The sequence below is a fragment of the Henckelia pumila genome, chromosome 3 (assembly GCF_033568475.1).
Source record: "Henckelia pumila isolate YLH828 chromosome 3, ASM3356847v2, whole genome shotgun sequence".
In the NCBI taxonomy this organism is placed as follows: Eukaryota; Viridiplantae; Streptophyta; class Magnoliopsida; order Lamiales; family Gesneriaceae; genus Henckelia; species Henckelia pumila.
This window is the reverse complement of record NC_133122.1, coordinates 57,298,469-57,314,750: the sequence shown is the minus strand read 5'-3', so window position 1 is coordinate 57,314,750 and position 16,282 is coordinate 57,298,469. Positions and strand designations below refer to the sequence as shown.

The 16,282-nt window shown below is 39.6% G+C and overlaps 1 protein-coding gene across 6 annotated transcripts; it reads right to left on the bottom strand.

Annotated features, from left to right (window-relative positions):
- Positions 1-9,809: 9,809 nt before the first annotated feature.
- Positions 9,810-15,232, bottom strand: LOC140887014 (argininosuccinate synthase, chloroplastic). Of its 6 annotated transcripts, none has more exons than XM_073294002.1 (11): positions 15,125-15,232; positions 13,824-13,938; positions 13,666-13,718; positions 13,489-13,570; positions 12,982-13,123; positions 12,437-12,485; positions 12,048-12,230; positions 11,614-11,688; positions 11,344-11,529; positions 10,925-11,013; positions 9,810-10,821 (listed from the first exon to the last, which is right to left on the bottom strand). In XM_073294002.1, the coding sequence occupies exons 2-11, from the start codon at positions 13,894-13,896 to the stop codon at positions 10,269-10,271; spliced, it is 1,485 nt and encodes a 494-aa protein (XP_073150103.1). In that variant the 5' UTR covers positions 13,897-13,938; positions 15,125-15,232; the 3' UTR covers positions 9,810-10,268. The 6 variants fall into 6 exon arrangements, with proteins under 6 accessions (XP_073150103.1, XP_073150107.1, XP_073150104.1 ...); XM_073294006.1 differs by having other exon boundaries at positions 13,830-13,938; XM_073294003.1 differs by lacking the exon at positions 15,125-15,232 and adding an exon at positions 15,068-15,089.
- Positions 15,233-16,282: the final 1,050 nt, after the last annotated feature.

The following is a 16,282-nucleotide window of genomic DNA, read 5'->3' as shown; positions in this document are numbered from 1 at the left end:
ACCCTCATATATAAACAAATAATACGCTGCCGTATTCAATACCAACATACAGAAGCGGGGAGTGGCGATTCTTTTATCGCGAACCTTAATTTTGAACCAGCAGAATTTTGAAGAGAAATCGAGACGTTGATGTGATTCAGATTATGGAATAGGTGAAGGTATTTTTTCTCTTCTTTCTAGTATCATGGATTTAGCAATCGATTTTGACGTTTGGTATGGAGGTGCGTTCAAGGTAAAATTTGAAGGCGAACATCCAAGAATTTCTTATGTTGGGGGGATAAAACATCAGTTCAAGAGAGTGAACTTGGATAGGTTTAATATGAGAGATTTGCGTGCTCTTTATAAACTCTGTGGTGGTAACAAGTTGAATGTTCGATTTTATTATAGGATTCCGGGGTGGGTAATAGAACATGGTCTGATAGAAATTAAGGGGGATAAAGAAGTCAGTGATATGTATAACTGGTATAAGGAATTAGAATTGGTAACTGTCTGGATTTAGGAGACAATGCCATTGCCTGACATGGTTTTAGACCCAAATGGAAATGTGGTTGATGCAGAGGAGTTTTTGCACTCAAATCCAGTAGGTTATATAGAATATCACAAGGAATCTGTAGCTTCCCCTAAACCAACTGAGAATGTTAGCTTAGATGATGAATCCCCTGCTGATAATACCCAAGTCTATGAGACTTTTTCTTGCTCTGGTCCGAATTTATCTGAATTTGAACCAAATCCTACTGAAAATGTTGGAGACAATGCTTCCAATCAACAAAAACCTAACTTTTATGATGATTACAATGACATTCATGAAGGGATTAGTGATGGCAGTGAATTTGATGATTCTTCAGATGAAAACTATTCAATTGGAGTTGAGAAGTCAGAATCTGATGATGATTCAATAGATGAAATGTTGAAAGGTGTTATTGGGACTGATGAAGAGGATATTTTTGCTGAAGTGGGTGTTGGAGGAGAAGGGATGAGTGAGCATACGATTAGGAAAAACAACAAAGGCAAGAGCAAGGTTTGTGAGAAGAGGAAGAGAAATGAAGATTCAAATAGTGCAGCTAACTGGGCAAGTGATGATGGTGAGGAAGATGACCTCATAAGTCTTGATGGATCTGATAATGATGGCCCTAAGCATCCAACTTATAAGGAGGGGCAGGATATGAAGAATTTCGAACTTGTGGTTGGTATGAAATTCAAAAGTGCAATAGAGTTCAGGGAGGTTCTTAGAGATTGCATGGTTAGAATGGGTTATGAGTTGGTGTTGAAAAATAATGAAAAAAGTAGGATAACCGGTGTTTGTAAAAAAGGTTGTGATTGGAGGATTCATGCTTCACTGGTTCAAGGTGGGCCAACATTCCAAATCAAAACAATCAAAGGAGCTCACACTTGTGCAAGACCTCATACCAACAGATTTGCTAAATACAAGTACTTGGGCAGAAGGATTGAAAAAATTGTTAGAGATAATCCAGATATCAAGATTGATCAATTACAGAATATAATATTGAGGAAATGTGCAGTTTATGTTGGTTATTGGAAAGTTTTAAAGGCAAAGAAGGCTGCTGTTCAGAAGATAAAAGGGGTTGATGGTGTCCAGTACTAGCTACTTAGAGATTATTGTGAGACAGTGTTGAAATATAATCCAAACAGCAAGATTATAATTAGGAGGAGAGAAGATTTTGAGCCACCAACCTTTGATAAGCTGTATTACAGTTTGCAAGCAATGAAAGACAATTTTTTGTCAGGGTGTAGACCCATTATTGGACTTGATGGTTGTTTTTTTGAAAACAGTACATGGTGGACAACTATTAGTTGTTGTTGGTAGGGATGGTAATGACAACATGGTTCCTATTGCATTGGTTGTAGTGCAAGTAGAGAACAGAGAAAACTGGGCTTGGTTTATAAGGGAGTTGCTAGAAGATATATGAGGTTTGGGTGAAGATAGATGGACTTTTATCTCAGAAAGACAAAAGGGTCTTATTGAAGCTTTGAAGGATTTGGTGCCTAATTCTCAGGATAGGTATTGCTTACGACACATTTACCAAAACTTCAAAAAAAAATACAAGGGAGTAGAGTTGAAGGGTATGTTTTGGAAAGCTGGTACTACCGCAAACAAAAATGATTTTGATGTTCACATGAAGAAGATTTTTGAAATTGATCCGAAGATAAATGCTACATATGAGACAACTTGTGAATGACTCAAAAACATTCCATCGATTCATTGGGCTAGAAGTCATTTTCCCACTGTTTGTTTGTCAGATGTAGTAGTGAACAATTTGTGTGAATCCTTCAATAGCTACATCTTGGAAGCTAGGGACAAACCAATAATAACAATGTTGAAATGTATAAGAAATAAAATGATGAAGAGGATTCAACATAAGAAAATTGGAATGGAGAAATATATTGGTGAGATTTGTCCCAATATAATGAGAAGAATCAATAAGAATAAAAAATTCTCCAGCAATTTTTTAGCAATATACTGTGGGGAGAATGAATTCCAAATTCAGTGCTTGTCTTCTCAAGGAGTACTTAGTCAATATGTGGTTGATTTGAACAAGAAGACATGTACTTGTGGTATGTTTCAGCTTTGTGGGTATCCTTGCGCTCATGCATGCACTGCCATCGGTGAAAATAGAAAAAAATTTGGAGGATTTTGTTGATAAATACTATGGCAAGAGTAAATATTTGAGGATTTATTCACACATGATACATGTCAAACCTGGACAAGGTGATTGGTGCAAAACACAAGGTGAACCATTGAATGCACCAATATATAAGAGAAAGAAAGGAAGACCTCAAAGAATGAGAAGAAGAGAAGCAGATGAGGTTGGCAGTAGCATGTCTACAAGAAAGGGACTCACTCATACATGTTCAAAGTGCTTGGAGTGTAGTGACCCTTACCCGGATCACCTACTAAACAGAACTTAGGCATGCAATTAACTTAATAAAACAGATATCAGAATAAAACTGCGGAAACCATAAACATTATACAATCCCAAGAAAAGGAATCTGTAATTTATCCAATAATATACAACCAAATCGAATAGCTGTATAAACCCAAACAACAGTAATAAAACTTAAGCGAAGCTCCAGCTGGCCAACCACTGACTAGCCCCTCCTGGATCCACCCTCCTCGTCCAATCGCAAACCTGCCCCATGGAATAGGGTGTCCAGAAAATACAGAATACGAGACGTGAGCATAAAACGCTCAGTGCGAGAGTATGAGTATACATGCATGCAAAGTGAACTTCCTATAGACTCGAGGTCAAGGATCAGATAACAGAGACAGACCGGGCCCTGGTATGTAGCACGCTGTGCCGTCGCTTCAGGAGGTGGCTCCCATACCGAGATAACCGTGGATACGCCGGACCCAAATCGATGGAAGTCCATCCACTAACAGGATAGGGTACAACCCTACTAACAGACATCTCGAAAGAGATACAGCAAGATGCAAATGAATGCAGCATAATATCATGGCATATAAATCATGCAGTCACATAATACATGCATACTCAGTCAGGATATCTCGAACAGTACTTTCGTACCTCAACACAGTGCAAGCTCTACCAACTCTAGGTTCACGCCTATAGTCTGCTCTACACTGCCAAATGATACTACTATCATTAAAGTGCTCTAAAAGCCTTAACTAAGCTATTGCATACTCCTAAATATTTATAGGAAGCAAAAGCTATACCTTCGTCCGTCGTTAGTCCTTTGATGTCGATGCCTCCAGAACTTGGGCACAACTCCGCTACGACTACCGAATGCCTCGCCGACCTCCGGACCAAGCCTAAGAAGACTAGAACAGCTCCAAAAGGACTAGAAGGGAAAGAAGAACTCGGAATTGGCAAATGAAAGTGAAGTCTTGGCCTTCTATTTATAGACAACGATCGGAACTTCCGATCCTTGATCGGAACGTCCGAACCTCGATCGGAACGTCCGATCCTGCCATCGGAGCTTCCGAAGATCCTGATCTGCCACGTGTCAAAATATCACTTGTTGACTCCGGATAGGGGTGATCGGAGCCTCCGGTCCTGATCGGAGCTTCCGATCCAACCACACGTCATGCCTGACGTAATACCGATCGGAGCTTCCGATCCTGATCGGAGCTTCCGATCTCACCTTCGGAGCTTCCGAACTCTACCCAAGTAATTATGATTAATCCCTTAATTACTGATACTGGTTACGGGCTACTACATTCTCCCCCACTTAAGATATTTCGTCCTCGAAATCAGATCTTAAGTACCGAATGCAAATACAAAAATCAGAAACATTCTTTATTCAAATCAATCGTTTACAGAGTTTGCAACTGAATACAACTTAAAGAATGAAATCAAAACAACTCAGGATGGTCTTTACGCATCCTATCCTCAAGCTCCCACGTAGCTTCCTCAGTGCCTCGGCGCTGCCACTGAACTAAAACCAAAGGAATGACTTTGTTCCGTAAAACCTTATCCTTATAATCCAGGATACGAAGAGGTTTCTCAACATAAGTCAAATCCTTGTCTACCTGAACCTCAGACCGCTACAGAATATGAGATTCATCCGCCACATACCTTCTCAACAGAGATACGTGGAACACGTCGTGAATACTGGACAGATGCGGTGGCAAAGCTAGCCGATAAGCCAAATCGCCAATGCTCTCCAAGATCTCAAACGGACCGATAAATCTGGGAGACAACTTGCCCTTAAGGCCAAATCTGAGAATCTTGCGGAAAGGTGACACTCTCAGAAACACTTTCTCCCCGACCTCGAACTGCAAGGGCCTACGCTTGATATTAGCATAGCTGGCCTGACGATCCTGTGCAGTCTTAATCCGTTTCTTGATTTGATCAACAATGTCTATCGCCTGTTGGATAAACTCCGGTCCCTCAGCCTGTCTCTCCCCCACTTCTTCCCAGAAGAGTGGAGTACGACAACGTCGCCCATACAACGCCTCAAAAGGTGCCATCCCAATACTAGTATGATAGTTGTTGTTGTAAGCGAACTCGATCAACGGCAAATGATCCTGCCAGGCTGAACCAAAATCCATGACGCACACTCTAAGCATATCCTCTAGGGTACATATAGTGCGTTCTGACTGACCATCAGTCTCCGGATGATAGGCTGTACTCAAACTGAGAGTAGTACCCATCGCACGCTGAACACTCCCCCAAAATCTAGAAGTAAACCTGGGGTCCCGATCGCTGACAATGCTCACAGACACTCCATGAAGTCGGACGATCTCCTGAATGTACATCCGTGCCATGCGATCCACAGAGTACTCTCGTCTATAGGCAATGAAATGCGCTGACTTGGTGAGTCGGTCCACCACAACCCAGATAGCATCACAGTTCCTCGGGGATACCGGCAAATGGGTCACAAAGTCCATAGTGATAAACTCCCATTTCCATTCAGGAATAGGCAGACTGTGAAGCAATCCTCCAGGTCGTCGGTGCTCTGCCTTGACCTGTTGACACACCAAACATCTCGAAACAAACTGATAAACACTGCGTTTCATTCCCTTCCACCAGAAACGAGTACGTAGATCCTTGTACATCTTGTTGCTCCCAGGATGAATACTCAACTTAGTGCGATGTGCCTGAGATAAAATCTCCTCTCGCAACTCTTCATCCTGCGGTATCACAAGCCTACCAGACAAACACAGAAAGCCATCTGACTGATAATGAAATCCAGACGAGCTACCCTCGTTAGCTAGACGAGCTAAACGCTGGGTCTTCGAATCAGACATCTGAGCATCTCGGATCCGCGAATACAAGGCTGGCTCAGATAATATCGCAAACATCTGGATACTCTGCATACCTTTCTTATGCTTGACGGTATAACCTGAAGTACAACAGTCACTGATCGCACTAGACATCGAACAAGTCTGAAGTGCGGATAGTCGCACCTTGCGACTCAAAGCATCAGCGGTGAGATTAGCAGCTCCCGGATGGTACTTAATCTCGCAATCATAGTCCTTAAGCAAGTCCATCCAACGTCTCTGCCTCATGTTCAACTCCGCCTGAGTGAACAAATACTTGAGACTCTTATGGTCGGTGAAGATCTCAAATTTCTCGCCATACAGATAATGACGCCAGATCTTCAAAGCGAACACAATGGCTGCCAATTCCAAATCATGGACTGGGTAGTTGTCCTCGTGAAGCTTCAGCTGTCTAGAAGCGTATGCGATCACATGCCCATTCTGAGTCAGGACACAACCTAACCCCTAAAGAGAAGCATCCGTGTATACCACATACCCTCCAGATCCGGACGGTAATGCCAACACCGGCGCAGAAGTCAACCGCCGTCGAAGCTCACGGAAATTCTCCTCACACTCGGAGGACCACTCGAAATCCACACCCTTGCGAGTAAGCTGCGTCAACGGTCGAGCTAACTGAGAGAAGTTCAGAATGAAGCGACGATAATACCCTGCTAGACCCAGAAAACTACGGATCTCAGCAACTGTCGTCGGACGCGACCAATTAAGTACCGCTTCAATCTTGCTTGGATCAACAGAAATCCCCTCCCTGGATATGATATGGCCAAGAAAGACCACTCTATCCATTCAGAACTCACACTTGCTCAGCTTGGCGTACAACTGCTCATCTCGAAGAGTCTGTAGTACCAACCGTAAGTGAGAAACATGCTCTTCCGTATTACGCGAATACACCAAGATGTCGTCAATAAAGACCACGACAAACTTGTCCAAATACTCCCTGAAGACACGGTTCATCAAATTCATGAATATAGCCGGCGCATTAGTCAAACCAAATGGCATCACTAGAAACTCGTAATGCCCATAGCGAGTACGGAATGCAGTCTTGGCTACGTCCTGATCACGGACTCTTAACTGATGATACCCAGATCTCAAGTCAATCTTGGAGTAAACTGACGTGCCCTGCAGCTGATCAAACAAGTCATCAATACGAGGCAACGGATACTTGTTCTTCACAGTGACTCGATTCAGCTGCCGATAGTCAATGCACAGCCGCATCGACCCATCCTTCTTCTTTACGAAGAGAACAGGAGCTCCCCAAGGAGACACACTAGGACGAATGTACCCCTTGTCCAAAAGATCCTGTAGTTGATTCTTCAATTCTCGCATCTCTGACGGAGCCAGACAATACGGTGCTCTAGAAATAGGCGAAGTACCCGGCACCAACTCTATGCCAAACTCGACTTCCCTAGCAGGAGGAAAACCCGGAATCTCATCAGGAAACACATCTGGAAATTCATCCACAACAGGAATGCTCTCTATCCCAATACTCTCAGCGGACGAATCAACTGCATAGATAAGGTAGCCTTCCCCGCCAGACTCTAGAGCTCGACAGGCTCTCAAAGCTGATACCAAAGGCATCGGGGGTCGCGCTCCCTCATCATAGAAAAACCAACTCTCACTCCCTTCCGGATGAAAGCGTACTAATCTCTGATAGCAGTCCACTGAAGCTCGATAGGTAGTCAACATATCTATTCCCAGAATGCAATCAAAGTCGTCCATCGCCAGGACCATGAGATTCGCTAACAGAATGTTCCCTTCGAACTCTAAAGGGCAACCCATCACTAGACGCTTAGCCAAAGCAGATTGGCCCGTCGGAGTAAAAACAGACATCACTACGTCTAGTGCAATGCATGGTAACTTATGCCTCTTAACAAAACGTGCAGAAATGAAGGAATGAGATGCACCAGTGTCAATAAGTACAAGAGCAGGTATACCATAAAGCAGAAATGTACCTGCGATGACTTTCTCATTCTCCTCCACTGCCTGATCATGTCTCAGGGCAAACACCTGGCCAGAAGCTCGTGGCTTCAAATGGGAACTCCCAGCAGACTGTCCCTGCGACCTCTGCTGAACGGTGGCCTGAGAACCCGATCCTGAACCAGATCCAGAACCGCCTCCCCCAGACAGTGGACAATCTCTCCGGATATGACCAGTCTCTCCACAACGGAAGCAAGCTCCAGAAGCTCTACGGCACTTGTCGGATGGATGGTTCTTCCCACAGTGATCACACTTGTCCTTCTTACCGAAACGAACAACACCTCCAGAACCAGAGGAAGAAGAAGATCCAGACTTCTTGAAAGTTTAGGCACGGGGACCCAAAGAACTAGCAGGTCTCGACTGAGAGAAAGACCTGTTCCGCCGAATGATGTCCTCCGCCTGGTGACAACGGCTCACCAAACCCTCGTAGGACATGTCGTCGCCAACCGCCACACGGTCATGGATCTCAGGGTTAAGGCCCTGAAGGAACAGATTATACTTCATCTCTGAGCTATCAGCAATCTCGGGGCAATAGGATAGCAGATCAAAGAACCTCTGCTGATACTCATCGATAGACATGGTTTCCTGTCGCAGACTCAGTAGCTCGCCTGCCTTCGACTGACGGAGTGCAGGAGTAAAATACCGCTTTTGGAAAGCTGTGCGGAACTCGGCCCAGGTGGCCACTCCTCTCACCGTAACAAAAGGTGCAGAAGTAAACCTCCACCACCTGCGCGCACGCCCATCCAGAAGATAGCCAAGGGTCTCCACCTTCTGCTCATCGGTGCATTGGAAAGTCTGAAAAGTCATCTCCATGCGGTCTAACCAGTTCTCCGCATCCTCCGGAGACTCACCTCCAACTAAGGGCTTAGGACCCATAGCTAAGAATCGACGCACAGTGAAACGCTCGTCGTCATGGTGACGATGACGCCGTTCTCGACGAGGCTCCCGGTCGGCATCTCCCCAACGCCCACCAACACTGCCATGAGAACTCTGGTCGTCACGATTTGACATCTACAAAAATACTTCAAGATGAGACTAAATCCCAAGAAATCTTTTGCATGCTCTGATACCATAAATGTAGCGACCCTTACCCGGATCACCTACTGAGATTGAGATTTCATTGCTACTGCCTTCAATTACTATTCTTGCTCTGATACAGCCAAACAAACCAACGACTTGTTTGTGAAAGAGAAGACAATAAAAAAATTTAATAATAAAGGGCAATTAAGTCAGATCATGTGCAAAAAGTACCAAAATTCAATAAAAATTCGCAGCTACAACGTGTGTTCTCACACCACCAGTTGCAGGGGTGACGCGTGCCAACGTTTTAAAATCACGAGAAGCTTGGAGCCTATTAATTTATCACAAAGGATTTTACGCCAATTAAAACTTTCACAGGGGATCCGCATGCAATTAATCCAAATTAATATCATAAAAAATAAATAAAATATTGTTTAGTTAAAATTCTGATATACATAATTTTCTCGATATATTTTGAAAAAAATATTAAATAAATAGTGACTGTAGTAAAATATTTTTTAATATTTAACTATGTAAATTTTTTTTAATATATTATTTTAATAAAAATATTACGTAAGTTTTATTAAAAATTAATTTAAAATTTTCAAATAATATTTATAAAAAAAACTCATCAAAACACCAATTAAACTCTAACATAACGTGTCACATGTTTTTTAATCAACAAATAAAAAATTAAAGGTTTATTTAAACACAATAATTTTATAAAAAAACGTGATTAATAACAAATTGAAAGGCGTTCTCAGTTTTTTAAGCTGGTTTTGAAACAAAATAATATTATTATTTTAATTAATTATTATTATCAAAAGACTATTATATCATTTTCTACATCATAATTTGATCAAAATCAAGTGGACATGTATCAATTAAGTCATTAACAATAGTTCGTATACCAATTTAAAATCTAACGAATAATTCATGTAGCAAATTAATTTTTATATATAAAGTATGATAATAATGATTTAATTAAAATTGCTTTATATATATTTATATAAAACAATAATTTAAAAAGAAAAGATTTTTTCCAAACAAATTTAATGGCAATAAAATTTCTTGTACGATCTTAGGTGGCAGGATAACATTCTTTATTCTTAAAGTTGCATCATGCTTTTTTGAATCTTCCTATGCATAATATGTTTTTAATAGAATTGGTGATATAGAGGACAGAATTCTTGAGATAAAATGGGAAATAACATGATCCTATTTAAATCTTGCTGTTTTATGAGCCAAAAACTGCACTCTGGGACCATTGATGGCATGCAGGTGGAATTTCATGGTCTCAGTCAGATGCTGAAAGGAGTTCGGTGGTAGATAAAGATTTGCATCTACACTGCATTGATTTCCCCGGCCGGAGCTTCAAAGTTTTTATCACAAAACTCAGTCAACTCTAGAAAGGGAATAAGACATCAACTTAACACAGAATCAGCACATCGCAATTGCAACCTTGAGTTTGAAAGAGCCGGGACAGACAGATTGGCCTGGTCGATAGATATTAGATGTTCTTGTCAAGCATCGCGCGGACCCTCATCGGCAATCCATAGAGACGTATGAAGCCAGCAGCATCAGCTTGATTGTAGATCTCCCCGCTCTCGAATGAGGAGATGTCTTGTCTGTAGAGACTGTTGGGACTTTCCCTGCCAGTTACACTCACAGATCCTTTGTAAAGCTTGAGAGTAACTGATCCACTGCTAGTTTTCGTGATTTCTTTCATGAAAGCGTCAATTGACTCGCGAAGTGGATCAAACCATCTGCCGGCATAAACTAACTCGGCATACTTCAGGGCAAGAAAATCCTTTGTCTGCATGGTTTCCCGATCAAGTGTCAGAGACTCGAGTTCTCTCGCAGCTGTGAAGAGGATTGTTCCACCAGGAGTTTCATACACCCCACGGCTCTTCATTCCCACAAGACGATTTTCAACCATATCCACACGGCCAATCCCATGCTTCCCACCAATTTCATTTAGCTCTGAGAGAAGAGAAGCAGGAGATAGTTTCTTCCCATTGATCGAAACCGGGAGACCCTCGACCATACCAATATTCACATACCTACAAGTATGGGACTATGAGAAGAGGAGTAACCTATAACTAACCATTGTCCGAACATCATAATTATTCTAAAATAAAAATAGAGGAAGTTACGGCAACTAACTCAGGTTGATCCGGGGCCGTTTTGGGGTCCTGAGTCATCATGTACATGTCCTCCATAGGCTCATTTGCAGGGTCTTCCAAGATATCCCCCTAAACATTCGCATACCAAAGTGAATGTCCACATTTGGACAACGAGGACCAAAGTTAAGAAGCATTTACACAATACGAGATCACAGTGTTAAAAAATTTTAAATCTAGAACAATATCCTGTACTGTACTCATGATATGAATTTCAGTGACTCAACCAGCTGATTGATAATGCAAATAGAAAAACTCTTCTAAGCATAAATATCCCCAAGTTCAAATCACATTAATATGCTGCCTTAAAGCTGGAGCCATAAAAAATATTCGAAGAGTATGAATATAGAGAGCGTAATGAAATTTCCTCACATGAAATCAAAATACAAAATCAGGACTTACCTCATGGCTGAGGTGCCATAGGTTCCTATCTCTGCTGTAGATGGATTTCTTAGTCACTGAAACAGGAACATTATGCTTTACAGCATATTCAATTGCATCTTCTCTTCCCTTTATTTCCCATTCCCTCCAAGGAGCAACAACACTTAGTTCAGGATTCAGAGCAAAGAAAGTGAGCTCAAACCGGACCTGTAACGAAGAAGAGTAAAACAAACTTGAAAACAAGAGATTCCATAAGAATTGAAATGTATCGAAAGACATCCTATAGCATGCCTGGTCATTTCCTTTCCCTGTACATCCATGAGAAACAGCATCAGCTCCAACTTCTTTGGCCACATCAACCATGGCCTGCATTTTCAATACAGTAATATGTACAGTTATATACTGTTTGACACACTAGATGAAAGCAAAGACAAATCCTAAAGAATTTTTTTGTTTGTGCGAAAATAAGGATAGCTAATAGGAGGGATTAGAAAAAAAGATTGTCAAAATATCAACGAAGATCACATTTTATCAAAGTTAATAAGCATGCAAACAGGAAACGAGGGCATACATGATAAACTCAAGAGTTCATCCAATAACTATAAAAGATGGATTCATTTTTTAGTAAAAGAATCAAAAAATGAAAAAACCAAGGAGTGAATGATGTTATCTGAAAACTAGGAAGTAAAAGCCCAACTTTCCTTTTATATATTTTCATAAGGTACCTTAGCAATAACAGGTCGGGCCATTGAAGTCCCAAGTAAGTACTTTCTCTCATAGATAGCACCAGCTCGCAAGCAAGGAAAAATAAAATCTCTCACAAATTCCTCTTTCAGATCCTTCACCACTAGTTGACATGCTCCACTAGCCTTGGCCTTTTGTTCCAAACCTTCTAATTCTTGAATGCCCTAAATTCAAAGATTTTGATCAGAAATGAGACAGTAAACAAAAGAAAATGAGCAAACTATTCCTACCCTTATTATCCTTATATTTATGTTCCCCGTCAACAAAAATAATAACCTCAATCGTGCCTCTTATTGTGTTTTCAACTATAACTCATTTAAATATCTGATCTTTATAAATTTATGAAACCGTGCAGATTGAATTTACATACTTGGCCAACATCTGCAGTGAAGCAAACAACTTCGCAGCCATAATTTTCCCTGCATGGACAAAGCAACAAGTCTAAGATTGACAATCAAGATTAATATTGTTCCACATGGCAAAGTCCACAAGGCAAAGTTTCATAAAAGTTGGACCCAACCCTTAGTAAAAAAATTGGTGTCTGACTTCCTGAAGTAAGGAGTAAAATTCATTGATGAATCTTCTTTAGTTTCAAAATGGAAGAACAGACTTGCAATTTATACATCTGAGTATATTTGTGCAAACTCTCAAGGCCTTAGTTCTCAAGATCATAAAGTGGAATTCAAAGTTTCATAAAACATAAACATTTAACAAACAACAAACAATGTAACATGGTGTCCCACTAGATAAATTATAACATAGAAATCAAAAAAGATGTCCATCCTCAATGATAACTAGAAAATAACAAACATGCATACTTTTGTATTTGAAGGATAAGATATTAGATAACAAGTCATTTCATATTAATCAAGTGTAAAATTTATCGAATTTCAAAAGATGAAGTTATTAACATACCTAAGCCAAGGTACAATTACAGAGGTATCTAAACCACCACTATAGGCCAAGACAACTTTGTTCAACTTTTTACGCTGAGTTTTTCCATCCATATTGCCAGAAACCAGAGTCTCTTTGTCAATAGCCAAAACGGCTCGGATAGCTGCATCAAAAGAATTCATTACGGTCAAGGGGCCACGAGTGTTATAAACTTACAAGTATTTGAAATGTTGAACCATTACTATAACTTGTGTAATTGGGAATTTGATAGCATTTCCATGTAACCACATAAAAAAAGAGCGCCCTTTAAGCCTATCTTTTTGCCTTGACATGCATGCATGGTCTAGGATGTAGCTTACGGGAAAACGAAAGTAAAATTGCAGCCTCGAAGGACCACGTTTTGTAAAATTTCAATTACACTTGGAAAAATTAAACTCGATTAATGTAGCAGTTACAAAAGCATAAACAAAAAATAAACAAGACAAGCAAAAGATGGAACCATGCGGTATAGAGCAATGAAGCTCGTACCATGATTGCTACAAGTGAAACCAGAGTTAGATCTGGCCTGGACAACTGCAGTACCATTAAACTCACTGGATTTTACTCCTACCTAGCATTGAGAAAATGGACAAGGAAAATCCTCAAGAACGCAGACCCTTTTATCATTACAATAAATGGTGCATTTGAAAGACAAAGTAAAAATGCCTCTAATTCGGTGGCCATCTTTCTTGGGAATTGAACAACATCGTACAGGCGACCTAAATTCACATTCGAAGAAATTAATTAAAATCACTCTTAAAACCATGTAGGAGTAAAACATATTGTTGTTCTTATTCTCAACCAAAAAAAATTTGTTCACTTACAAAAACCTCTTTTAGGACCATGAAATACTAGATTAGCAGAAGAACACGAAGAAATTCCATGTAACTGAGCCATCCTTTCCCGTCCAAGGAAGTGGACAATGCAATTTGCCAAGTTCTAGAAATGTAAAACTAAGTGAAAATTTGCGCAAACAACAACTATAAAACACATTCATACAAATATGTGAGAAAACACAAGTTTATTAATTAAATCAAACATTCGAACGACAACGCATGTAGATGCATAAAAACAGCTTAAGCCGACCAAAAACAGGACCCAAAAACATATAAAAGCAAAGTACAAAAGAAAAACCCAAAAAGGTAAACAGATAAAGAACAAAGAGGAAACATGATGAATAGTATGGGTGTGTGGGTTCTAGTTAGTTTGACAAAAAAAATATTTAAAAATTTATCTACCGGATCCTAACCCGAACCTGAAGTAGGCCGCCTAACCTGAATAACCCGCACAACCCGACCTGAAATAATTTTTTGTGCAACAGTAATACATTACGCACCTCTTCTTTCTCCGGAAAGAAGTAAAACCACAAGTTGCTTATAATAATTCAACGAATCACCAGCAACAAAATTCAGCAAAAATATAAATTTATGACAAATTCGGGATGAGACCTAGAACAATGAGACACGCAATGGTCGGGGATAGAGAAACTGGGGAAGCAGCTTTAGGCGGCAGATTCAGGGGAGGGATTGGAGGTGGCAACCGCCTTGTTGCACTGCGAACGCAGGGAAAATTGAAACCCCGGAGAAAGATTAAAAACAAGCAGGAAGAAGAAAACAGAGCCAGGGTTGAAGTAAATCGTGGAGCATCTAAATTATAGAAGAATGAAGTTTCACCTAGATGAGAACAACTTCTCCTGGACGACTGGGCGAGAAGCGAAGAAGGGTACGCCGGCGGCTCACAGCTGGTCGAGCGGAGCAACCAAGAAGAAACTTCTCCTGGGCACTGACTAGAAATACATAAGGGTGACGACTCGGAACGGCGGAAGAGAAAGTAGTATTAGGGTTGGACTTTAATTTAGTTTACCAAGCCTAAAATTGAAAGAGTCCATGGATCACCCTCGATTATTGAGGTGTTTACACAGGTCTGTTATCTTACAATGCCCAAAAACAAAAGATCACCAAGTTCAAAAGTATAAAGCCAACGAAAAATAAAACTTCAATTAAAAAGTCATAATCTATCTAAACTACACCACAAATCGAACAGATAATAAAAAAATCATGATGCTAACCTAGAAGAGCACAATAATGTTGCAATATATTTACATAAACAAAAGCTAGGGTTTTACCTCAGACGCAGGTTTTTATTGCTCGATGTGAAAGAACCGACCGGAAAGCAACGCCGTGTTTGGTGTTAAAGCCTTCCTGCCGCGGCTTGCAGCGAAGGTTTCTTTAGCTCTAATTGGGTTAAAAAGAAATTTTTAATTTTTGATCTTTTATATTGGCCCAATTGTAAGTAACCTGGCCCGACCCAAATTTTTTGCTTTTAAAATGAGTTTTTGACGTACTCATCACTGTAATCTCAATTATTTAATATTCTATATATTAAAACTCTTTTTAAAAAAATATTTTAAAATAATATTTTTTTCAAACTCGAATAAATTAATAATTTTGATAAATTAATAAGATAATAATTTTCCAGAAAATATCCGATTCGTTTTCCATCAAAAAAACGCTTTCCAGATTGTCTGTTCTTAAAAAAAAAAAAAAAAAGCAAGTAAAAACCCGTTCTTTCATGTATGGTTGAAGTCAAATAGATTTTAAAAGGATTTATTGACGTTTTTAATGATATAGGCAAAAGTTGAACAAATTTGTGTCTATTAGTTTATCGCATTTACTTTCTTATTTGACTATTATAATATAATTTAAGTCTTCAATTCTCCCTACTAATTTTTTATTCTTTTATTATTATATATTATAATTCTCATATGATTTACAACAATGCAAATAAAAATGAAAAGTTGTGATCATTTTATAAAGGGAGTATACTTGATCAATTTCATTTGGAAATGTGTTTTTGTTAAGATGGAAATAATATTTTTGATAATTTAAGAATTGAACATTTTTTCAGGACTATTTATTGTTTAAATTATTCGAAATATTTTACCAAGATTTGGGCTTAATTTGGAATTCCACCAATATATATTTTACCTTCAATTAATTAATTATTAAAATCTCCCAAAAAATCAAAGTTTAAATTTCCTTTTGTCTTTTATCTTTCCATCATTTTCTTTACAAATCCTTACTTGGCCTCGATCCATTCTCAAACTCAATCTACCAATAGTAGATTTTCCAACTCCAACAAATTATTTTCTTTTATTGGGGGAATTTTCTTGCTTCAAAATTTGAGACTAGCAGATAAGATTAGTTATAGGTAGGCTACAAAATGTATCCGGAGGGGAACTAAATGATCAGTACTCATATATAGTTTGATGATTTAAACTAAT

What these genes read in the sequence shown, in the direction of transcription:
- LOC140887014 (XM_073294002.1), bottom strand. Translation starts at nt 13,896, where the DNA reads ATGGCTCAGTTACATGGAATTTCTTCGTGTTCTTCTGCTAATCTAGTA. An exon ending in AGATGGCCACCGAATTAGAG is followed by an intron (nt 13,571 to 13,665) that starts GCATTTTTACTT and finishes TCTCAATGCTAG; the next exon opens with GTAGGAGTAAAATCCAGTGA. An exon ending in GTAATTGTACCTTGGCTTAG is followed by an intron (nt 12,486 to 12,981) that starts GTATGTTAATAA and finishes TTGTCCATGCAG; the next exon opens with GGAAAATTATGGCTGCGAAG.